The sequence below is a fragment of the Solea senegalensis genome, linkage group LG14, assembly GCF_019176455.1.
Source record: "Solea senegalensis isolate Sse05_10M linkage group LG14, IFAPA_SoseM_1, whole genome shotgun sequence".
Lineage (NCBI taxonomy): Eukaryota > Metazoa > Chordata > Actinopteri > Pleuronectiformes > Soleidae > Solea > Solea senegalensis.
Window position 1 is genome coordinate 10,060,604 of NC_058034.1, and position 25,431 is coordinate 10,086,034.

General features: G+C 38.2%; 1 protein-coding gene across 4 annotated transcripts in view; it reads right to left on the reverse strand.

Moving 5' to 3' along the window:
• LOC122780605 (arf-GAP with coiled-coil, ANK repeat and PH domain-containing protein 2-like) overlaps positions 1-25,431 on the reverse strand; it is a 41,483-nt gene that overhangs the window by 9,846 nt on the left and 6,206 nt on the right. For 3 of the 4 annotated variants that reach the window (XM_044043678.1, XM_044043680.1, XM_044043677.1), the window contains 14 exons: positions 19,270-19,327; positions 17,592-17,711; positions 16,835-16,888; positions 15,578-15,636; positions 15,108-15,291; positions 12,482-12,526; positions 12,305-12,400; positions 8,096-8,170; positions 6,863-6,874; positions 2,573-2,685; positions 1,985-2,036; positions 1,299-1,399; positions 1,057-1,162; positions 104-312 (listed from right to left, as the gene is read on the reverse strand). In XM_044043678.1, the coding sequence (XP_043899613.1) occupies positions 104-312; positions 1,057-1,162; positions 1,299-1,399; positions 1,985-2,036; positions 2,573-2,685; positions 6,863-6,874; positions 8,096-8,170; positions 12,305-12,400; positions 12,482-12,526; positions 15,108-15,291; positions 15,578-15,636; positions 16,835-16,888; positions 17,592-17,711; positions 19,270-19,327 (1,284 nt within the window). The remainder of the gene's footprint in view (positions 1-103; positions 313-1,056; positions 1,163-1,298; positions 1,400-1,984; positions 2,037-2,572; positions 2,686-6,862; positions 6,875-8,095; positions 8,171-12,304; positions 12,401-12,481; positions 12,527-15,107; positions 15,292-15,577; positions 15,637-16,834; positions 16,889-17,591; positions 17,712-19,269; positions 19,328-25,431) is intronic. The other variant, XM_044043679.1, reaches the window with a different exon arrangement.

Genomic DNA, 25,431 nt, shown 5'->3' on the forward strand with positions numbered 1-25,431 from the left:
ACAAATGGTGTTAATCTCAATCTGATTTAAGAATGAGTGAAATAAAAGTTTAATTTAAAAAAAGGCAAATAACATGCCATCCAAAAACACAGTTACACATTACCTGTGGATGCCGGAGCACTGTATACAGAGGGTGATGCCCAGATTGATGCTAGCCCAGCGAGGGTCAGGCTGGCCACAGTCACAGCAGCAGGTGTTACCCGGGATGGCCAGGACCTTCTGCAGGGCACTCTCTCCTTTCAGTGACTTCTCCTTTGGCTCTCCACCTGAGTCCAGACTCCCTGTCGATGTGGACGACTTCCTGTCCAGCTTCTACCAAGCCAGAAAAAAACCCAATATATGAGCAATGATCCAAAGAAAATGTATTATATTATTATTGTTATTATTATTATTATTATTATTATAATAATAATAGAAGATTATTATTTATGTTCTCAGAAAAGTGCACTTTTCATTTTGAAATGCCTTCAATTTTTGTTCGACCTGAGCTTGTCTTGTGTGGAACACTACTGTTTCAGATTTTATACGCATTTACTATGCTTCTCAATGCTGCTCTTTAAATCATACAGAATGCAGCAGCAGCAGCCTGGCTCTCATATAACTCACATTCTCACATCCCTCCACTGACCCCCCATTAAATTTAGAATGGACATCAAAATGTGACTCTTAATGTACAAAGCCAACCATGGTCTTGCCAAAACCTACATATCATAACTCTTCCAACCTCGGGCCTCCTCCCTGTTCCCCATACTCACCTAAAATCTAAAGGTCTGTTACTACGGAATATCTCCTGCACTCTTATGTCAGAGCTGCAGAATTGGTACATACCTTCGAAAACCTTCTAAAAACACATTTTACAAACTAGTCTTCCTGGTCTGACAATCCCTGAACTCCTGCGTATTCTAAACTGTCTAAAGTGATCTTCTGCATATTATTTATTGTTGTTTTGATGTACTGTGCAACACTTCACTGGGGTTTTATATGGTAATATGCATCTGCATTTCTTTGTTTAAATTAATAATTTGCAAACATCTAAAAGGCCTGTTTGGTTTTTACCTCGCCATCTTCTCCCTTATCTCGGAAGGCAGATGCGATGCTGTTCTGGACGGCTTTGATCCAGGCCTGACGCAGCTTCTCTGAGTCTGCCTGCATCATACAGCTCCTGTTGGGACACGGAGACATCAGAACACTGCTACATCTAATGGATGTGAGCATGCACATGTGGTCGAAAGCAGATACGCAATCATCTTTTTAAAGATAAACTCTGTGCTTGGGACATTTCAATGACTCAAACTTACTTGGTGGGTGACACCACTTCAAAACAGAAGCGACGCTCTATGTCTTCACAGTGTTTGACTGTACATAGTCTCAGATCCTCTACCACCACTGTGGGGTTGTCCTGAGGGGATAGCAAAGCAACAGTTAAACACAATGCACAAACACCAATGTTCCTAATAACATGCAGCTTGTTTTGTCACAGTATCTATTTCTCTCAATTCAAACACATCCATGCTAATACACAAACAATTAAATGTTTGTCTTGAAATACATTTTTATTATTTATTAATTCACATAGGGAAATCCCTCTCTTAATTCAACCCATTCTCTACTAAGAACCTTTGTAGAATTTGGAAGCAGTGGGCAGCCCAGCCCTTGATCCATCAGGATTTGAACAAGCAACCCTCCATTTCCAAGCCAAGTTCACTTTCCAGTAGGTCATGGACTGCCCCTTTGCCCACAAGCTGTTATTGTCTATCTGCTGTTATCAAGCAGCAAAAATAATATTTGGTATAGGTAACAAAACAATGCAAACAAATGTAATACAGTGGAAATTAATTTGAATATCTTAACATCTTCACATACAGCTGTGGTCTGTCTACAATTGTCTGCCAGCAGCCTATTAAAAAAACCCTGGAATGGTATTTGAGCTCTTAAGTTCATTACATGCATATTTGATGATGGTTCAGGGAGTCACTTGACATACCTTAAATTTCTTCTGGTAAACTAGCTGGTTGTTTTGGATGGAAAACCAACGCCTGAAAGCAGATCATAAGTTTATTTAGAAAAATAAAAACAATGCCACAAGCAGTTGTTGGTGATGGCAGTCTGCATGACATACAATCAGAGACAAAGCTGATGAACAGGTCAACTGATTCGAGAGGGACTGTGTTTCAGCTCAAGTCAGAACAGTGTATATAAAACTAAACTGGTATATTGTAAAAAAAACTATATGTGCATTTTTACAGAAAAAACAGTGCCTTAGGCCACAATTTCTTTGACATAGCATTGGGAAAGGAAGAGCATGTATGCATGAACATAGGTATCATTTAAGGTCTAAAACCTGATAAGACAAAAGTGGCAGGGTGGTATGACTCCCAGGAACTGTATTAAAATGTTAAATCAATGTAGCCATTTAAATATAACCTCTTCCGTCTCATACAATTATGTTCTTGTGGCCATGATATAAAAAAAAATCCTGATCAAAGCATGGGCACTTGCTGAGGCATTGGTTGCCCTCATAAATCCACAATCAGTTGATCTTTATCATTTAATGAATTCACAAAACCTATACCTATTCCATGTCTTGAAGGCATTGCTGGCCCTCTTAAACAGATAACCCTCCATAGCAATGCCGTTGTCTGCATCCACATTGTACTCCAGCTTGGAGTCATCATTTGAGAAATCCTGAAAAAAAAACAGATGGAAGGGAGGAAAAGAAAGCAAACAAATATTGTGTTAGAATCATTTTCCCACATTATCTCAAGAATGTATTGGTACTGGTGATTTTCTTTTGGGTGTAGTTTGACTCTTTTCCCAAAGTCTTGTAGAAAACCACTGATCACACTGACCAGAAAAAAGTTTCACACTGCAAACCAGAAAACGCAGAAACAATTGCCTTATGCTTTTAAAGAAACTATTGCAACCAATGCATTGCCCATTTAATAGAAATCTAACAGAACACTGGAAGTCCTCTCGTGTGGAGCTATCTCATAACTTCTTTTAGATTTGTCAATATGGCTTTAAGTGAAATGATAACAAAATAAATTCCATAGTAAAAACAAATACGTACAGCATCCGTTTTATTAAAAAACAAAAAAAAAACAATAAAGATAATAAGTGGTTAAAGTGTAACACACATTAACCACTGTACTTCCCCCAATACTCTAGGTATTCAGCTAGGTGGTTAGTGAAACAGTTATTGTCCTCTGAGAAGAATGACCTAGCTTACCTGTCATGCATCCCTTTTCCTCTCTGACTCTGCTTCTGCTGTAACTCAGTCTGCTGCTCTGTCATGGGCCTGTCCCTATGACCGGGCTATCTTTAACTACCTGAGCTGCTGCCACACTTTCCGAACACCCTCTCAGCTTCCTCAGTTTCAAGTGGCACTCGAACACCCTGGTATGTGTAATTGTATTTGTTATCATCTCTTTAAGATCTTTTCTGGCATAAACACTGTTTATGCAGGTCAGGTCAGACCAAAACCTGGTCCCAATGAGACAGAACCTAGTGTCCTTAGAGGAATGGCTGCACAAACCTGTGTGTCTTTGTCGAGTCAGTTTACATGTAGTGTCATCATCTCGATATCTAGGCTTTAAATGACTTGCTGACTCATGCTCAATTCATCTTGACCTTCAAATGAAATCAATGAGAATAGTTTATAATGGAAAATGTGCAGTGCTTTATTATTTGTAAAAACATTTGATCAAAACAAACCAAACCAAAGGCTCGACTTTCATCAGCCTGTCAAACTCAGTTTTACTGACTATCTGTAAGTTGTTCGATATTACATTGGGAAAATCAAAGCATACAGCAACCAATGATTTACAGATTAAAAAAAGACAAGACTACAAATACTACTCTGACAGACTGAGCAAGTACACTACAATAACCTTGATAATCCAGTGGGCTTGAGTGAAAATAACCTCAGTTTTTCAGCAGGAACTGCGGTCTCCTGTTTACTTCTTGAAATCAATCCTGCACATTTTTGTTCTTGATTGTTCTATGTGTGATGTGACAAAATAAATTCAGATTTCTCAACTCTAAATTAGAGTGGCTACTATTCTTAACTGTACATTAATGCTCTACAGTGTAGGCTTGTGATCACTGTGTGCTTGTGCCTTCAGTATAGTTTGTATTTACCTCTAATGGGTAATGATGTTTAATGCCTCATATAAATTTGTTGAACCTACAATTACATCTCTTATTTGGACACAAAAAGGTGCTGTGCAGCATGAATGTCTGTTTGCATGGTCCTTTTCATCGCTTAGATCTTTGGATGTAACCTGAGCAATAGCTCATGTTAAACCCTCTGTCCTGTGATATCATAGTATGATGTTCCTGCATGACATACACTGGAACAAGAGGTTATTTTGGGTGCAAATGGGGAACAAAGTACATCTCTATTAAGCTTCAGAGTGAGGAAATGTAAAGCCAACTAATGCAGAATTCAACCAATCACCTTTTGCTAGAAGTGGGACATAAATATAACTGACCTTAGAATGAGCCTGGGAAAGGGAACTAATGACACTGAACACTTTGAACCATGTGCCCACTGACTCACACATGAACACACACAAGCACTATGTGACAATCCCTACTAAGACCAGGACCAAAGAATGAAACACATATTGTAGTGTGACGTAGCTGTGATGTAAAAATCTTTCTGGTTCAGCTGCCAGGAAACCACTCACTAACATCAAACCAACAACCTGAGTTGACTATAACAGGGCACCAACAATGAGTTATCAAAATAATGCATGCTGCATGATCAACACACATCAAGAAAAACAAATGCATGTGCAACATACAGCTGATGGTGCAAAGAACTCAAACACCGCAATGCAGTCTCTTTGCTTGGAAAGGACAGGACAGGACAGAAGAGGACATGAAGACGGGGACAGGTAGGGTTACAAAACGGAAGTCAGATGGAAATTGATGCAGTGACTCTACGTACGGAGGTTGACCTCCAAGCACAAAAGTTGCGGCAGTCTGGTAAAGAGTCGAGCTCAGTCACCTCCTAAAACATTACACAGAGAAAAGAAATGTGTATTTCTTTACGCTAACAGGGTAATCAGTGATATTTTTTTAAATGGTATACACACAGGAGTCACATCCACACAAACATAAACCGACAGTTACTACAAAAAGCAAAGCCAACACAAATAGTCTTACTTCATCCCTCTTAGTCACACTCACCAGATACCAAACATAGTGGAAACGGCTGAAAATCTTCATTCTGTATGCGACTGAATCTTTGTGATCTCAATGTTTACCATAGTAGCATCTCAATGAAAGTCTGGCACAAAAAGCAACGCGACTCGTCTCTCACCTCACTCTCTACTGTGGCTCTGTACGTGCCACTCACAACTCTCGTCACAGGTTTCAATGCTCCTCCTCCAAAGGCCACTATAATAAGATCACCTCAACTGTGTGTGCATGTGCTGAGTTAGGGTTAGGGTTGAGTTAGAATAATCTAGTGGATTGAGCAGAGGAGCTCAGACATCAAACAGCTTTTTACCCTCACTCTCTTATCTTCACATGGGACATCAAATGTGTAAACAAAACAAGTCAATGTATTAAAGGAATGAAGCTTTCTTTTTTACAGGAAAACCATCACATTATATTTTTAAACTGGAGCTGTGGCTCGTGTTTGTTTTTCATGAGTTAAGACAGAAATATCTTCAGCTAAGCAGCACAACTCGCTCTCTCCTGTAGTACCACTGTGGAAGCGTTATACCCTCTACTCACAGTGCTTGTGTTCAATTATGCACACGGCAGACAGGCATACTAAACACAACCTCAGGAGTCAGGACCCCTTTCAATCCCCATGAGGATGGCAGGTTTCATCGATACAAAGATAATGAGAGGGTTTTATGTGCAAACACAAGTGGACAGTATGTATAGGAAAGACGCATAAATAAAATGAGCCTTGAAGGAAGTTTTCACTGACTAATGACAGGTCAGCAATTCTGTCTAAGGCTGAGGACTAAAAGAAATGGTCACACACTAGCAAGAGAAGAAGACACCACCACAAGTCAATAACCTCATCACCATTATACCAGTGCATATTACATTGGTCGATACTGAATTTGATGAATTCATATAATTGAACTGTAGGTCCTATTTCAAAATGCTGGCGTTAAAGAGCATAATATTTATATTAAAATAGAGTTTGCACTTTAGCCTGCAACACCGGTAAAATGACAAGTAAAAGATGACTGTATAGCACAGGTTATATAGCAGAATTAAACCACTGTTGTGTGTTATTGAATCATCTCGACAGTAAATGTCGCCTTACCAAGGTCAATAAAAGAAAGAGAAAGAAAGAAACATACATTAATCCCCTTACGGAAATTCTTCTCTGCATTTAACCCATCCCAGAATTAGGAGCAGTGGGCAGCCAAACTGAGCGGCAACCCTCCGGTTACAAGCCCGGTTCCCTTTCCACTTATCCATGGGCAGCCCAAAATGTCTATCATATAAATAAATGTCTATTAATAACACGACCAACCAAGTAAATAGTAAATATACTTCTATACCTATCTCAAAACAAGTGCCATCAGGACAGGGCAGCGTGAAAAGTCCCTTGTGGGAAGGTGTAACATTATCAAAGTTCACTTGGACTAAAGCATACACAAGTACAAAAGGATGTGTGTTAAATGACGTGTTAAATAGCATTATATCAGGCATGTTGTCAGGTAAGTTTTATGAAAAACAAATTCAGTCCACTTCCAACGAATGGTTGGAAAAGGGTTGGAAAAGAAAAGTTTGAGCATAAAACAGAGTACAGTATCTATTCAACCTTGCAGGTGTAACACAAAAGTGACAGTGAGTGGAGGAAAGAGGAAGAGTAACAGCTTACCTGCAGAGCAGCCTGTAATGAGCAGCAGAAGAAAAGAGGGGAGGAAGAGAGCAGAAAGAAAGTATGTGAGCTAACAGCTAGATGAGAGGGTGCAGTAGAGGACAGAATAAAATAATATAAAATTATTTGAGCGAGAAGAGGATGAGAGAGAGTGTACCGATACCATCCCTGAACAAGAAAGACAGCAGAGAAAGAAAAATATTAAAAGGGAAAAATGCAGGTACAAAAAAATTAGTAAACGAGAAAGAAACAATCTTCACTGACAACACAGACATTGAAGATCAGCAGAGACCAGCTGAGTAAAGAACTAACACATGTTGCCTGGCAGTAATGATGTTGTATGATAAAAATTATTATGATGATCTACTATCACTATTATAATATAAAAAAAATCCGATTTTTCTTATCAATTATTATTTTCAAAAAGCTGCCCCTGATTGTAAATAACCATAACATGTTATTAATATGGGATTTATTAAAAAGTGTGAGTTGTTAGGAATATCATGCTTGGAGGGGTGGTAGATGGGGATCATGCTGAAACCAAATCTTGTTAGTTTAAAAGAGGGTTTCTGTCAGCTGTCAATAATAAATGGGCATGTGTGACTGAGCTCATCACATGACACCTGAGGGCAGGATACTTCTTCCATTCAAACAAATGACAAATGTTATGTCATTGTTACAACAAATAAAGTGTACAATAAATGGGGGAAATCAATAGCTTCAGCATATTAACCTCTTCATCACAAGAGCCCTCGTAATTTTGATTAGAAAGGAAACTATTTATAAGAATTTTATCACCATTAAACGAGGACTTGAATACTTCCATGCTCTTGTCAGGTAAAATGTTGTAATACTCTAGCATGGAGCAGTAAGGGGGATGAGATCTTTTGGCTGTGGGGCCAGTCAGTCTGGTTAAAGATCCCAGTAGAGTGCTTAGTCATGTCATATCAAATCAATGACCAAAACATAAATAAAGCTGCCTTGCCTTAGGGTTTACTCTCAATGGACAGAGACCTGAGTGCAATATGAAAGGCAGGAGGATACACACAAGAGAAGCTGAGGCTCAGAGAAGCTGGGCCATGTTGAGCACACTCTGAATCTTTCTTTATGTGCTGGACTCTTGTACAAAGTGCTAAAATTTAAATTGTGTGTCTTGAAGTGTCTTGTAAATGTGCATTTACAATTATGCATTAAAAATTGGGCCATTGTGTGTGTGTGTGTCTGTGTGTGTACCTTTTGTTGGATGGTAGAATGTTTCTGCTCCATGTCTCGCTTCTCTTTGGCAGCATCCACCACCAGCTGGTCCAACTGCAAGGGACAGAACAACTGATTAGTCAAGCTTACAAAACTGCATAGTCACACATATTAAATTTAGTAACAACTCTTATTCAAAGAAAAATGAGTGCACTCACTAAGACTTTATCACCCCACACAAATCTAGACAAATTGGTCTGTATATACTGTCACAAATCCTAATGCTAGGCCATTAAAAGCAAATGTTTCTCTATCGACTGTATATGAATGGTGTATACTCATGTGCATTATTGCTATAACAAGGATTCCAGCAACAGTTTTTCAGAGGCCACATGAAGTCAAGATCCCTTTCACTTCAGAACAAAGTGAACTGTGCAACAAAGAGTACAACTTATCATGTGGGAAATTGAATGGGGGATAACTTATTCTCCTCATCTCTTGGGGTAACAATTTTGTGAAGAGAGAGAGAAACAATGGCTCTTTTGGGAAGAGGAGAAAGCCTTACATTTCGGCTTCAACGATGTTGTAGGAAGATGTCACAAATATGCCAGTTAGCCTTTACAGTGAAATTCTACTGTGCTCCTCTTTATAGTTGGTGGCTGCAATGTGACCTAAATCAGCATGTTTCGAGCCTCAACAACAAAGGGAACAGTATCCGATTTTAGGTCAATGAATGATTGAGGGGGGGAATGTAGAATTACACAAAAATATGGGGTGAGTAGGGTTCAAAATTTTAGTCTGCAACTACATCTTAAAGTACAAGTACATTAGCTGTATAGGTTTATCTATAAGACACAGATATTTTTTAACTACCTGCACCTAAAACACATGAAAATTATTACTGGAAAGGCCCAGAATTATGTGTGTTATTGACTGCTTTCAAATCAACATATACAATGTTGATTGTTTGTAGATGTAAATTTGAAATGGGCTTGAAGTGTTGCCTTTATGCAACACTTCAAGGGAATTTAAGGGAATTTAGGAAAAAAAAGAAAGAAAGAAAAAGAAATCATTAGATCTGCAAGAAGGTATGATAGGGCTCCAAGCCTTGTCCTTTGATGTGATGTTTCCCTTTGATTTGTATGTGATGACATCAAAATAGCTAAAGAATAATAAAAATACTGAACAAAAACACTAGGTTTTCCAGTGCCGCTGTCAGCACTTAGGAGCCTGAAATAAAAGTTAGTCAGGGCAGTGATTTGTGACAATCAAGGCTTATTAAAACAGGTGCTGTGTGTTTACTAAACATTGCTTCCACAAATGCAAGCTTGAGGACAATTCAAAACCAACACTTTACTTATTTTCTAAGGGTGCACTGTTTTTCTTTTTGGGTTTTTTTAACAAACCTACAAATAATTCCAGCAGTCTGCAACAGTGAAAATTTGTTTAGCAAAAGTAACATGAAGCTTATTAACATCTAAGTGACTGGGCTTTGTTCCTCTAAATTCTTACGGACATGAAAATGCTGCTATATGGGGTTGGAGTGGCTCAGTGGTTAAGACCGGTTAAGACCGATGCCCTGTGTGCAAAAGACTTCATGGTCGCAAGTTCAACTCCACCCCTGGCAGGTTGTATTCAATTCCCTTGTAAGTCGCTTTGGATAAAAGCGTCTGCTAAATGACATGTAATGTAATGTAATGCTATCTGATATATTCAGAGAATACAGCATTTCAGGGAGCTGGTTCTTTTGTTTAGAGAGGAAATGGGTGGGCAAAAAAGCAGCAGGCTGATAGCATCAGATGGGAAATGTTTTTCCTCGTCATGACATAACAACCTAGTCCAATCCAGTCCATGTTATCAATTTGCTACCATCAGTATCTGTAAAACTGTACGTCTCCACATATTTTATGTCATGACTCACCATACCTTTACAACTTCTGTGCAACCCCCACTGACAATCACAGCAGAGATAGAATTAGTCTCAAACATTTCATTCAGTCTGCCTGGATTTGTAACCCACAAACTGACGCACCCCTTTGGTCAATCTCAGTTTCTGCTCAGATCTGTCATGTAACCATGATGACAAGCAGCGTGATTCATGGAAAAGTAACAAAATGTCCCTCTGAATGAAAATAATAATTCAACACATGTTCAACCATCAGCATCTGTGTCATAGAAAGATGCATTTGGTAGAATAGCTTATATTTAGAAGCAGGCATGGAAAAAAAAGCATTGAGGCATGATGTCATGCAAACACATTCAAATAGAACTTCAGATTTCTGATCTTGGTTGGATTAAAATCCTTCGACACCATTTCCTTGTTTAAGTGACTTGCTCTAAACTTTATCAGCTGTAGCTACATACAGTACCAGCTCTGTTGGTCTACAACCACAGTATTACAAAATCCACCTGGTTTTCAGCATTCGCTTTGTATAACCACCATTTTCCTCCCTCATTTCTAAGAGGTTGATATGCAGTTTTTATTTTCAGTCATCTGTTCCCAGGCCAAACCAACCCCACTGGTAAAATTATTGTGCAAGAACATGATACTCCTATGATCCACTAGGCTCGGGTATGAACGCTCACCGCTCACTTATATAATTTCTTCTCACCTAAAACTTATTTGTACGTAAAAAATTAAATAGGTACTCTTCTTCTGCATTCAAGTTCAACTTGGGTATTTATTTTGTATTAATATTCTCCAAATAAAAAAATCAGGAAATTAATACTAAATAAATTTTTTTGACACATGATGAAAATGAATTGTTACACACTGTTTAGTACAGAGTGTCGCCTTTTTAACCGATTGCTGGAGAATATATTCTAATATAGTAGTAGTATTTCCACGCTTCATCACTTTATATTGGTCACAGACATCAAGTCATATTTTCAGACCTGTTGACAGCTCATCCACACCTCCCTGCACAGCCTCTCCACCTTCTTCAGCTTCATGATGGAGAGTAAAGATATAATCCACAGTCCTTTTGTTACTACTTCACACAGCTCGGCTTGTGGTCTTCCTTTCCTTCGGTTTTGTGCTACTCCAAATTCAGGGTGACAGGCTTGGGAGCCACAAAGCACAGCTATGCTTTAGTTTTTCATCAGCTTGAAACCATTCCTCTAGCTCCCTTTCCCTCTGTCTTTACAGTCTTGTCACTCTTTGTCACATAATCCATGGTTTTCTTTCCTTCAAATTTTTGAGTGCTGAAGCCACAGGCTTAAAGTCCATGCCTTTCCATTCTGATTGAATCACTTTTTGCTTAGATAAGATTACATTCCCCTCTTATTCCTTCCTAAAATCTGCTTTTTGAAGTGGGTCCCGTCTTCCCCATCTTCTGATCCTGGTTTGGTTCTTTCAGTTAGTTTCTTGACGGTACGGATGTTAGATGTTCCAACTTCAGAGAATGAGGGTTAGAAACCACAACCTTTTCTCCAATCCAACTTAGAGGACAGCTGTCTTGGGTCACCTTGATCTGGCTTTCAAAGTGGCCTTTTTAATGTTGTAAAATAAAACACTGTTGAGTTCCTTTTGTCATTTTCTGGTTGATTCACAAGTCAGAAAAACATGTTTACAAGCTACATTCAGCTCCTCCTCGATTGCTGAATCTGTGGCTGGTCTCCTCTCTTCCTTGTCCTTCAGCTGACTATTGAAAGCGTTCTTGTTCTCATTTGGCTCTTCTCCTTCCCCAGCATGTGAGCCATCAGCAACTACTTCACACCCAATGGAATCAACCAGTGTTTCTTTGTCATGTTCGCTCAGCTGACTGTCAACAGCATGAGTCTGATTGCAGGAAAACCCTTGCCCAACCCCTGGCTGCTCTCTTCCTCATTCCCTCTCAATGCAGCGGCAGCTTCTCTGCGATAATATCTTAAAGTCACATTCAGCCCATCCTCTTACTCAGAGGGAAGGCAGTGTTTACACATACACACACAGAAACAAGAGGTTGTGACTAGACCCAAGATCTCTATGTACCACTACTACGTACAATTTCCGAAGGTTGATATTAGTTTTATTTAAGTCTCACATGAAACGTTTCCTCTGGTTTACAGCCCTGAAGAGAAATGTATAAATAATGACTCTCTCTCTCTCTCCTCCTGTGTTTTTGTATTGGTACTGTGGAATATCTGGAAGTTCCGCTAATTTTCAGAATTTGCATTCAGGCACAGGCAACGTGCCATTTAGATTTAAAAGCATCTTTCTGTGTAACAATGTTAGAATGCTCTTTTTGTGTGTTTTATAGTGTGTACCTGTCCTCCAAGTTGCTTCATAAGAGGTTGTAATTCACTGAAGAGGTCATATCCTTGGTGGAAGAATGTCAAGTGGGCATGCATGAAGGACAGCATCTGAGGAGAAGAGAGCAATTGCTCAAAGACCCCGAAGACATGATGCATATGTCATTAGAAGAGTTAAAGAAGCAGACTTACAGATTTCAATATTTCTGATCTTCTCTTGGATTGTAGCACATTAATCTGCAACAAACAAACAGTGAGAGAAGATTTTTACCAGTGACATTTGATGCTGCTTGAACATAATATTCGCAGAGAGAGTTATATAATGATAACATCACATCTAAGAGACAACTGTACAGCACAGAGAGAAAGTGAGGGAAGGAAAATGAAAAATAATGGAAGATATTGAGACATAAAACAAAAACTAAATGAAAAGCCAAGAGAAAGAAAGCAGACATGAAGCATGAAATCAGTTGTGCTGAAGTTGAAAAATCACACATTTTCCAAGAGTAATACTGAACAGTAGTTCTTAAATATGTCACCAGGGGGAGCCCAATGTTTGACCTATGGATGCTACTGTAATAGCCTCTCTCATCTATACTGTCCTGCACTCATCGTCTCCCTCTCTCTGCTCATGTGTGAGTGTTAGACACTCCAGAGTTTATTACCAAATGAACTACTTGTCTAGATTAATGGTTAACGGTGCAGATACCGATAACTTATTGGGCTTATTGTGCATGCAAACTGATGCTTGAGGAATTAAATGTGACAGACGAAAAGACCTAATAAAACTTGCAGAGTCACTGTATGGGTGTGGTGGATGCATGGATGCGTTCAAAAGCAAGGAAGCTTCAAAAGGTGTTTCATCACTCTGCTTCTTGCGTGAGGATAACAGACCCTTTCATTTACTTTGTTGTGTTCATGATGAGCTTAAGAATAGAAATTAAAATCCTTGTTGTGGCCAGTCATATTTATTCTTGCAGTAGATTGCAAGGACCTTTCTCCTAGCAACGCTAACCACATGTGTTTACGCACAGATGTAACTCCAGCTCAAGGAAGGAAGTTTACTTTTCCAACAACTAGCCCCAGCAACTGCTGCATCACAACTTTACAAGTCTCCTCTTTCTCTTGATCACAGTCAAGTTTTGACTGAAGTAGCACCTCTAACTATGGCTGTTTAACTGACAAAGTGCAAATGTGGCATCAAACACAAAAGCCACAGGCAAAATTTACGAGCATTTGGTTGGTAATTGGTTGGTAGGTTGAAGTAATTGCACACTTGTAGGACTGTGAGGACACAACATTTGGAGGAAATTTAGGCCTAAATTAGTCCCTATTTAGTCATGGCTAATTTCAGGTTTGTTGTTCATCTCATTACATTTTCATGTGTTTTTTTTCGAGTTTGATAGCAGTCACTAAAGCAAACCTGAATTTTAGTTTAGTATTTTTTTATCCAGCTCTACGTGGCACAGCAGTGTAAAACAGGCATACTCCATTCTTAAAATGTCATGAATGCAAGTCCAGCTTACAACCCCTCTTGTTTATTTTCCTCTCCTTCCACCATCTTGCACGTCACTGTAAACTGTGCACTGTATAATTAAGCAAAATGCCACAAAAACAATCTAAAATGAAGCTAACATCGACTGCAAACATTTCCTGCAAGGATAGCTGCACAAGTTGGATGAATTGTAAAAGTGCTGACAGCACAACACTAAGTGTTGAACTTAGTGTTGTTCTTATATTAACCCATTTAAATCAGCTATGCTAGCTGTTGGGCCTATAGATTTCCAATAAGCACACAAACAGACAAGATAAAAAAACTAATTTCTCACAGCCATACTTCATTTTATGAGCCACTGATTATGTAGCAGGCCACGGGAAAAGACGAGACACACCTATTTTGGATTGTGCTTTTGGGTTCCTTTTCGCGATCTAATTTTGGAATGAACTGCGGCCGTGAAGCATTGTCTGTTCTTTGAAGGGAGATTCAATAACAGGCCTGGCACCATCCTTATGAGACTAGGCGGCCCATAGTCATCAAGCCTACAGCAGCCAAGAGGACTAAGCTGCTGACATATTAAGTGATATATAAGCACTTCTCACTGCCAAAGGTCATTAAATAGAGTTGAAGAGATTGAAAAGAGTATAAGGAAGTCTATATTTATGCTTTATTTAAATAAAACATAGACATATGTAATAATAGATATGAAAAATTGAAGTAATTTTTCCCTAAAAATGTGAATTTAAGAGGAACACAATCCATGTTCTGCTGAGCTGCTAAATCCACTCAGATGTGTAAAACTGAAACATTGCATGGATAAAAATGGACATCTCACGTTGGACGAAACAATCAAATGCAGCTGTGGTTCATTCTTGTCTGTGCCACATCAGCATTTTTAATCCTGACTCAGCAGATTCAGGTCCATATTGAAATGTTGGCTATGGTGTGCAGCTCAGCTTTTTTATTAAAGCTTGCTGCATGTCATCAATCTAAAACATTTTTGTATTACACCAACTCACAACATATGTTAGTGGAGAGAAAAACATTCCCTGTTTTGTTTGATTGTCTACAAAATGTTAACGCCTCTTTCAAACACACCAGCTTATTTCTGTATTCAAACTTTCAGTCTTTGATAGGAATCAGTGACTTTTTCACTAAGTCAGTAGTTCACAAATAAATAAAAATTTGGATGATAAGAATTTTCTCTAAACTGAAGGAATCCCCTGAAACCTAATATACAAATCTACCAGTGAGAGTTTTCTTGGTAAAAAACAACTTGTACAACACTGTATTTAAAACCATTGAATATTTTTGGCCAACCTGTAAGACGTAGTCAAGGACAATGTGTCGGAAGCACTTGCGTGTGGCAGTGAGGATGTTGGTGGCCTCCTCCACCTCATGCTGCTTGTTGCGAGGTGCTTGAGCATTCTTTATCAGTGCAGTCTCCTTCTCCTCACTCACTTTATCAAAATGCTTCTTTGCTTCTTTGAACTTGCGTAGGTCACTAGCAAAAAAGGAAAAGAAGTGTGTTGGTAATACACAATGATATTTACAATTGGGGAGTATAAATGGGAAATCAACAAAGACATAATACAATTGATGATCCTTAAATATTGAGTTTTTCAAAATTATGTTTGCTTCACTACTTATACAATAGTCTTAAATCCTTACATGTGCCTTGTTCTCACAGTTGACACAGAAAAGTGCATTTAGGTAATTCTTTAAAACTCTCTGTGTGCTCTGAGAATAAATAAGCTTTGTTTGTCATATTCAACTCAGTTAATACTCACTCTTTGATAAATGTTTGGAGCTGGGTCTTGATTGATCTCTGGGCCTGATCAAATAATATCTGTGAAGAAAGAAAAAGACTCTTTGGGAAAAAAAAAGCCACTATAAAAGTTTATCAAAAAGCTGATTAATATATTCACCTTACAGACAAACACACATTTTTTTAACTAGTCAGCATTCAGTAACTGTGCTTAAGAGATATCGTGATAACATCACAGTGTGCAATTTGGCAGGTAATTATACAAACCAGCTGACTGTAAACTCCCCTCATAAAGACATAAACATGCAAAATGACGAGATTCGTTTACTCGGGGATGTGAGTCATACCCTCATTAACCTCCATGCCTCCTTAAAAACAGGCTCCCACGCAAAAGGCTTTCCTCTTCCTCACTTTTCTCTCAAAGGGGCTTCAATAGGATTTAATGGCCAGATAAGACAATATAACTAGTGTGGCTGGGAGAAGGGACCAGTGAAAAACAGATTGAGAACTGTGTTTGAAGGGATCATGTGCTGGCAGATCGCTGAGTGGTAAAAACCAATATGACAGTCAGCTGACGTGACCACAGTCTCCATCGTTGAGTCACAGGCACTGCTGGAGGCTTTTAAGGGACTGGTCAAAGAAACTAATTGCTGAAGACCTGAAGAGATGACATTAAAGGAGAGACTTTCAAAGTGGAACAAGAGCCTACAACTCACCCCTTCTCTTTTATCTGCTTTAGTACGTCTTAATGGGGTTGCTTATAGAGGAAAGTTGCGTCTCCATTTTTAAACGTCACTGATTAGATACTGACAACTGAAGAAACCAACAAGAAATTTCAGGGAAAGAGCCGACAAAAAACCTACCTAAATTAAATAGTAGGCAGTTTAGTGTATCAGCTGTCTAATTGATAATAAACATGTCATAAAAGGCTTACTATGACCCTGTTTGCTTCAGTGAGGTATGATTCATTTCAACAGATAAACACTCTAATTCATGGAGGACTATGACATTTGTTTACCCCTTGCATCTGACCCAAAAGTCTTTCTTTTAACCACTTTTTATGGAGGGCAGTGTTTGCTATGCAGGCGAACACGTTTTCAGTAACTCTGAAACTCTGCTTCACAAAAGTAATATGAAATCTTATCTGTCTCCTTTCCTCAACTCAGTTAAAGAGCAGTCCTAGATTATTAGATCAGCTGAGCTTTGTCGTCACACAGCTGTCAAGATGAAAAGAAAATGTGGATAATACATCCAATCTCACATAGCAATGATAGCATACCGTGTGATAGTTGATCATCTCCTGCAGGCTCTCGGCAAACTTTGTGAGACTGGACTGTGAAGAGAAAAGGATAGCCATGAAGGCAAAGACAGGCCGTCACTATAAGAACAGATACAAAATTAAGAGGGTGAAGTAGTAGGCCGTGCAAATAATATAGGGAGGAAAATGCAAATTTCAGCCAAATGCTAAATCTCAGACATGCCCACACAGACACACACTCTTCCATCAGATGGATATGGCTATAGTGAAACCACGTTTATTTTTTTTGGGAGACACAATAGTACTTGGGAAGGAATTTTTTTGGTTAAGTTTCTCTCAATATATATGCAGTGGCTACAGTTCTAAGGGATCTAAGGGAGAGACAGTGGACAAAGACAGACAGGAAGTTCTTGCATTGCCATGAAAAAAATTCATGTGAGGAAACAAAACAAAACAAAACATCTGAGCTCTCCAAGATTAAATGGAAATGGACAATGCATGTTTTTAGCAAGCCTGATTGTTTTAATAAAGATTTAATTTGATATTTGAAATCATTACTCCAGAGAGCAAACAAGGACCTGCATGTAAAAAAAAGAGGTAGTATAATACATGCTTATTCATATCTGGGAGCTAAGCCAGGTGTCAAAATGTTTCTATTATTTCATTATATTAACCAGTCCCTATAAGAAAAAAATATATAAGTAATAAAAGTAACAAAAGTATTAAAGACGATTATATTCTATGTTTGAGATCTAGCGATGTAGTCTTTCCCATTTACCTCAATGACCTCATCTCTGGTGGACTGCTGGGCAAGCTCCCGGATCCCACTAACAAACTGCCTGTTGGCTGCATTGTAGGCTTTCCCAGCATCAATCATCCCGATACACAACTTCACCAACTAGAGAGAAAAAGACAAATAAGAAAATGCTTATGGAAGAAAAAAAGAAAGATATGCTAGAATAAAGAGACAAAAATTATTGATGTTTGGTGCCACAAAGACAGAGAATTATGTTCTCTATTCTGAGGCCAGTGTCATGGCTTATCCAGTTTTGATGATTTCTTTGTTACATGGAGCAAAGAAACCAGAAAATACCCACATTTAAGAAGCTGATAAATCAGAAAGCTTGTTTTAAGTATTAAAAAAAAAAACACTGACAAACTGATAAATTGATTACCAAAAAAGCTGACTATAGTTGATTAATTTATTAATCGATTAATCGAATAATAGTGGCAGAACAATTTCCAAGTGCTTCCCTTAATGCTTGTAGATTTATTTATAATTTTGCTTGGTATATTTACACCACTTTATTTTAATGTTGGTGATAACTTCACTTCAAGAGCTCAACATTTTCTCAGGTGGAACATATAAAAAGTTTGAGATCCACTGAGTTATGAAAAATCCACTGAGTTATGAAAAATTAAAGTAAATTAAAGTATTATCCCACACACAGAATCACAACCTTACTCACAATACACACACAAACACGCCCACTCTCCTGATCCGTCTTCTCTAGAGCGCAAGAGGAAGTGAAGCCAGGACTGAGTCACAGAGTCAGGGTAGGGAAGAGGGTGTGATCTGTTAGACTGTGTGTCCAGGAACAATGTACAGTGATCTTCTAAACTCAAGGCCTCAACTTCAGCTGCTGAATATACTCCCAGTACTGTGTGGAATGAGCATGACTATACATTACCACTCTATTGTGTGGTTAGTTTATTACTTTGGTCTAGTTAATTTGAGAACAATGAGTGAAATGAATTCTTGTGGGAATGTCATTTAAACCAGCAACAGGAAATAGCCCAAAAAAGCTAAGAAATACTGCCATTAAAAACAGGGATTGCTGTGTAATAGCTGGATTTGCTGAAAATGTCAAGCATGGAAAGGCCAAAACATATGGAATGGGGCTCACATGCAGCAAATCACAATCCACACAAACAATAACAAGAAGTGTAAAAAAAAAAAGAAAAGAAAAAACAGTAATAACCAGCATTAGCATACAATAAAATTCAAGAAATACAATAAACAAAATGTGACATTTGATGAAAAAATTTCAACTTTCAGTGTTAATTAAATATGCACAGGTAAATTAACTTTAACATCTTGTTTATTTTTCACTATACTATTTTAAAAATAGATATGTCTACTCCACTTTTTACATTTACTCAGTTTTCAGAATTACTGGCAAGTCTCAAACACTGCAGTGAGTGAGAGAAATGTGTTAAAATTATGTAACAGTGTAACTGATATTTCCTCATACACTTTCAAAACACATACACACGACACCCATATATTTCATAAAGTGCAAGACAGATGGACAGTGTCTACATTAAAGTGTAACTCAAAGGCAATCCTCTAAAAAGAAGTACATGTGTCCACTCACAGGATGGCCTCTGAAGAACCAGTTCACACGGTACGACAAATGAACAATTAGCCAATGTTTTTCATGGGTGGTACTCACTTTGTCGAGCTTGGATTCCAACTCGCACACATCCCCCTCCACTTCCTCTATAGTGGCTCTGTGGAGACAGAAAAATTGAATAATTGAAATACACTGTAGACATGACCCAGTGCCATCAACTGCAGTGACACTGAAATGTGTTTGTATGCTTTATTAACTCAGACACTGCAGGGGAAACAGCATGTGCACAACAAACACTGTCAATATGGTTTAACATCTCAGCCACATTTATACCAGCTTCCCCATTTACCATGGGGTGATCGTTCCATACATTCCTGCTAAAACAGCAGCACATATATCTGAAGTGTGCACTCACTCGCCACTTTATAAGGTACACCTGTTCAACTGCTTGTTCATGCAAATATCTTGCCAGCCAAATCACATGGCAGCGACTCGTTCATTTGGTCATGTAGACATGCTTAAGATGACCTGCCATGCATCAGAATAGGGAAAGGAGAAAGGTGCTTTAAGTCATTTTGAACCTGGCATAATTGTTGGTGCCAGATGGGCTGGGTCGTAACAATCTTTAGGGATGATAGAGAATGGTCCAAAAAAAAGAAAAAAAATCCAGTGAGGTGTAGCTCTCTGGACAAAAATGTCTTGTTGATGCCAATAGCCAGACTGGTTCAAACTGAAAGACAGGCAACACTACCTCACAGCAGAAACTCACATAAGAATTGGCACACAACATTTACAACAGTTAATGGGATACTGCAGCAGAAGACCACACCAGTTACTACTCAGGAGTCCTGTGTACCTAACACAGTGGCCATGTGCAAGATCATAATAAGTATCATAGTAAGAGTTAAATGTCACAGTTCAGCCTCACCAAATTTCCCATATGCTACACTTATACCCTCTGAGAACTACCAACTGTAATACACGATAGTATGTACTTGTGAAGTACTGTCACTAACACATGTAGACAGACGGACACACACTCCATTAGAGGCAGCCAAACTGAGAGCTGCCATTTTGGGTAATGCCGCAGGGCTGGAGTCGGGTCTGGCACTGTGCCCTTTAAAACCTGACAATGCACAGCTTGGCTCTCCACAGGATCAAGTGCCACAAGCGTCAGGGGAAGAAGCTCAAAAACCTCATCATAGCACAGGCTTGGTGAATGAATCTCCCTACCCAACTTTGTGACAAATGATGGCATTGTACATGTTACGCTGTCCTTATTTCAGTCAAGGAATAAGTGGATTATCTTTTTTTAAACAACAGACAATGGAGCAATAAAGGTAATCAATTAACACAAATGCAACCACTATAAATAGTGTTAAATAGAGGTATTTTTTATTTTACATTACACAAGGACATATCAGCAGAAAATAATGATTTCAGGTTAACCACACAACACAAGGGTAGGCTGCGTGCTATATTCAACACATTTTACTGACCTCAGGAATGAGCAAATAAAATTTGAGCTGATGTTGCACTATGTGAGCCGTCATTATGCTGCATTTGTGGAAACATAAATGTCAAAGCAGCAAGAAGCACCATGTCAAGATTAATAGTAGACAATGGGGAAAAAAATAAGGACTTTGCAAATTAATAGATAGATAGATAAATAGATAGACTCAAGAAAAAATAAACAAAGGAATATATCAGCTATACATGGTAAACATCCAAACAAAATGGAAGTATTCTTACATAAGAGTATACCTTGGGGAAAATTAATTAATCAACTTCGGTATCACATTACTTTACTCATGTTTCGGAGAACAGGATTATTTATTAATTTCTTAACCTTACGTTTGCTTTTTCAACATTACTCATGTTTCAGAGAATCATGGATAATTAATTTTACCTTAAGTTTACTGCAGTCACACTTTATTAGAGTAACTCTGAGGCTTCCATCATCAGTCGTGATGAAAAACAAATAACTCTTATCTCTACAGACACAGAAACAAAACACTGCTATATTGGAAAAACACAAAGAGAAGTGTGTGGAGTCGATAGGCTTAATCAGTATCGTGTAAACTCCTTTGACAACGGTTTGAATGTAACTAACATTTGTTTATATATTAAAAAGTTACACACTACCACTTTAATAACAAGACTGAACTGATTTGTTGTACGATATGTACCTAATATTTTAAAAACAACTTTTTTAAGTAAACTGCTTGCCTCGTAGGAACAGCAACACAGAGCTGATTTTACAATTTATTACCATCAGAATCTACTTGCAAGCAGAAATAAAATAAGGAAGGCAGAAACAGAGTCAAAAGCAATTAAAAGCTTGGTTCTTTCACAGACATCAGCCCTGGTCAAAATCTACAGAGCATGTTATGAGCACTGTTTGTCAGTTGCTACAGGCAAAGTCCATTTATTTAATGACTGTTCAGCAAAAAGTCTCTAATGGCTGACTTCAGGAGACTGTTCTTGTTTATTTCTTTATTTATAGACAGGGCATTTTTGCTGTTACATATGCAGTGACTACAAAAGCAGTGAGTGCAAACCACTATCATTGGCTCAGCAGTATTACTCTTCTGTTTTTGTTTTTAATTCATACACCCCTATTGTCCTTGATTATATCACCTGATCCAACCTGCTGCTTCAGTGTAGCTACTTGGGGGCAACAAAATACCTGCTGTATTGGCAGCTCTCACATGTGAATATGGTTAAATAGGTAAAAAAAAAAAACACTGTGACTGAGCTGTCATTTTATACTGCAAAATTAATGGTTTACAAAAAATTAGGCTGGGATATCCATATGAACAACGGTCTATGCCCTCCATGTGTAAACTTGTGAAAGAGCTGAACGCGGACAAGAAAAGGAGGGGCCCCTCACAAAATGAAAATCTGGGCCGTTACCTCACAGCTCTGACCTTGGAACATGCCCAACCTTAGTTTAGATAATAAGGAAGAAAGGAAGCGAGTACAAGGGAATCATGCTTTTCACACACATACTTACACTTTAAAAACATTAAATTCCACATCCTGTTACACTGCTGCTGAACAAACACTCTTTCAATACTAGCAGCTACATACCACGAGTTAGGTTTTATGCATGACTCCCATTAGGATCCAAGGATTCTGGGAAGATTACAAAAGTAGAATTTATAATTCAAATATTCTTTGAAATACATTTGATGAATGTAAAGGCTTAAATGGAAGTTGTCAGACTATTAATCACGTGGAATTTGAGAGAATAGGGATGGGAACATTAATTGGATGAAAACAGATCCATCAGTCGCTCTTGTGGAAATTAAAAGCTTAAGCTAGAGCACTTTGAGGACAAATTCTACCCACCAAGTAACCTAAGACCACAGCCATGGCAAAGTCCACAAAGACTGTTCATATGCGGTTTAATTTTATCTGCAAAATGTAGCCTATTTGTTGGTTTAACTAGCAAGAAGTCTGTTGTATTTCTGCAAGTCAAACGAACAATGATGCTCTTGGTTTGGTATTTACACTACAAGGTGCTTCAGTTGTTTCTCAGTTGATTAGGTTTCAAAAAGATATAACATGGTTTATTCAAAGCTTGAGATAAACAATGCTCAAATCTCTTTATTCCAAGTTCTTGCAACATGATAATGAAGAGGGTAAACTGTGGAGCAGAAGTTTGTTTTTAGTTTACAGATTTGATCAAAGGACACTACACCTACATAAACTGTAATAGCACAGTAATGGGTGCACATAACTAGTTTAAATTCATTTCACTAAGTTGAGTATTAAGTCACTAAAATCATTCAGATTAAAGGGAATCAAGAGTGTGCTGATGAAAATGCTGCTCTCTGTCAGTGGGGCCAGAAATGATCTGAATTCTCTCAGAAAATGAAAGGTCTATGCATTCATCATCAAATATTCAGGCATATTTCCCAATATTCAAGAAACCCTACACTCAGACAAACTGAGATCACATTCACAAAGTGCTGTGATAACAAATGTTATCACAACAGCAATGCATTATGGTCATAACAAAATTGCATCTCTGAAGAGCCCACATGGTGGTATAATGCAGACTAGATGATAAGAACATAGCCCAGATTCTACAGGTATATTTTTTCTCCGATTAAACATCTGATATGGAGCAGCCACAGCCAAGCAACAGACAAACATGTGGGTTTATAAGGAGGAGATGTAATCAGTGGTGCGATGATGCTTAATTGTCAGACAGGTTTGAAAATGCTCTTGTATCAAAAAAACACACATTAAATTCAAGATACAAAAGACATTTACATTACAACCAAAATGACACACTAAAAGCCTTAATGGACACTAGTGTCCATAAAGGCTATATCACATTGGTGACACTTTCTATTTTGAGGTGTTTTGTAACAGCAATATTACTGCATTTTGTTTTGAAACATGAAATTAAGTCCTGGATCCTGACAGCTGTAGTGTGATAAATCCACAAATCCCACAGTAGTCCACTCTATGTCTATTTCTGTAGACAACACAACTAATCATTTTGTTGGATACCAAAACTTCAATTTTTTTTTTCAAGAAAATGTTTCGGGTCTAATCTCATATACAAATAATTAAATGTCACTTTTATGGTTCAGTCTATTCAAGCTCCTGACAAAACAACTGTCAAATAAAAGGGCATTTAAGTGAACAGCTCAATTTTCAGTCACTACAGAGTTTGATTTTGTGACAAAGCTTGGCTGGTAAGAGCAAATCGCACTGTGGAATAGCGTGTGATCACTACCTTTTCCCTACATTAAACATTATAAATTAGGGAACATGATGTTTTGATTTTAGTACCATTTCAGTGTGAGGGTGAAGGTATAATGCTAAATAAAGCCCATGACATAGTAGTAGAAAAGCTTCAGCAACATCAACACCTATTTCAGCATCACTAATGAAATGTTTGGATCCTAGTTCGCTTATAGAGATGACTAAGACCACACAAAATGATCCTGATCCACAACATAAGACAGATGGAGGAGGATTACAACACTGCACATCCAGAACACAAGCCACCTGCTTCTATAATAACAGTCTGGTAAATAAAGAATGATTACACCACACAACAGGGTTCATCATGTCTCATTACCATGTCTCTTCAATTATCACTCTACTTTATTCATGTTTTTATACCTGTCACCAGCTGAACTACACCTGCTAAACTAGCACTTTAACTTTGAAATATATTGATTTGGTGAATTTTAATACACTTTCAACCAGCTCAAATTGCTCCCTAAGGAGAAGCACAACATTTCACAAAATGCAGTACTGCAGCATATTTATACAGCCATCTTTTTCTTACGAGGTATTATTTTATTATTATTTTATTAAATAATTCAGCTACTGAAAACACACCCTTCACTAAATGTGATTGTGTATGTGATGACTTGAATTGAGATTTGATTTTTAATACATGAACAAAAATGTAAATCTGCATTTACATGACTCAAAGTAGTACACTATAGAGAGAAGCAGGTGATTTGCCATACTCAATAGCACAGGTGACTTCCAAGGAAAGAGGGCTACAGGAGCTAACACTGTGAATATTAGCCAAACTACACAAACAGTATTTTTGCTGTCCCATAAACACACCCGCATCCCACCACCACTCACCATTCATAAAACGCATGATGATGCATTTAATGGAATATCAGCTGGCCAATAAAGTTTTATCTCAAACTATGCTTTTATTGGCTTGTTGGGTTGAGATGGCACTACACTGTGTTGCCAGGTAGCTTAAGTTGTTGTAGTTACTTCAAGTAAATAATCACATAAAATTGTGTTACTTTCAAAGTGGGTGACTAAAATTCCTCCAGTTCCAACCACCACCACCACCACTTTCTGTTCCAGTTGCCCCCCACCTGTTAGTCAGCGCCATGGCTATGGAGTAATACCTTCTTTAAAAACGGAGACAGCTAATTCTTTCTTCGTGATTCACTGACCATGATCCAAAACAAAGAGTAAAAAGACCTCTCTGGCTCTGTGTGGTTGTTGGCCTGCTGCCAACAGCCAGGCTGTGTGCACTCTGCATGCAGGAATGAAGTCGTCAAGCACTTTTGTAATTTACTCTGAAAATACAAAGGAGTCTTCAGGGGCGTGTGGCACAAACGACTCTGTCCTTCAAAGACAGAAGCTCACAGTCAAAGACCACCTGCTCCTCACTTATTTGAACTTTGCTTTTATAAGGTTTTCTACATTCTTAAGTTTTGTTTGACTGCAAATCGGTTTCAGATGGAATTTATGATC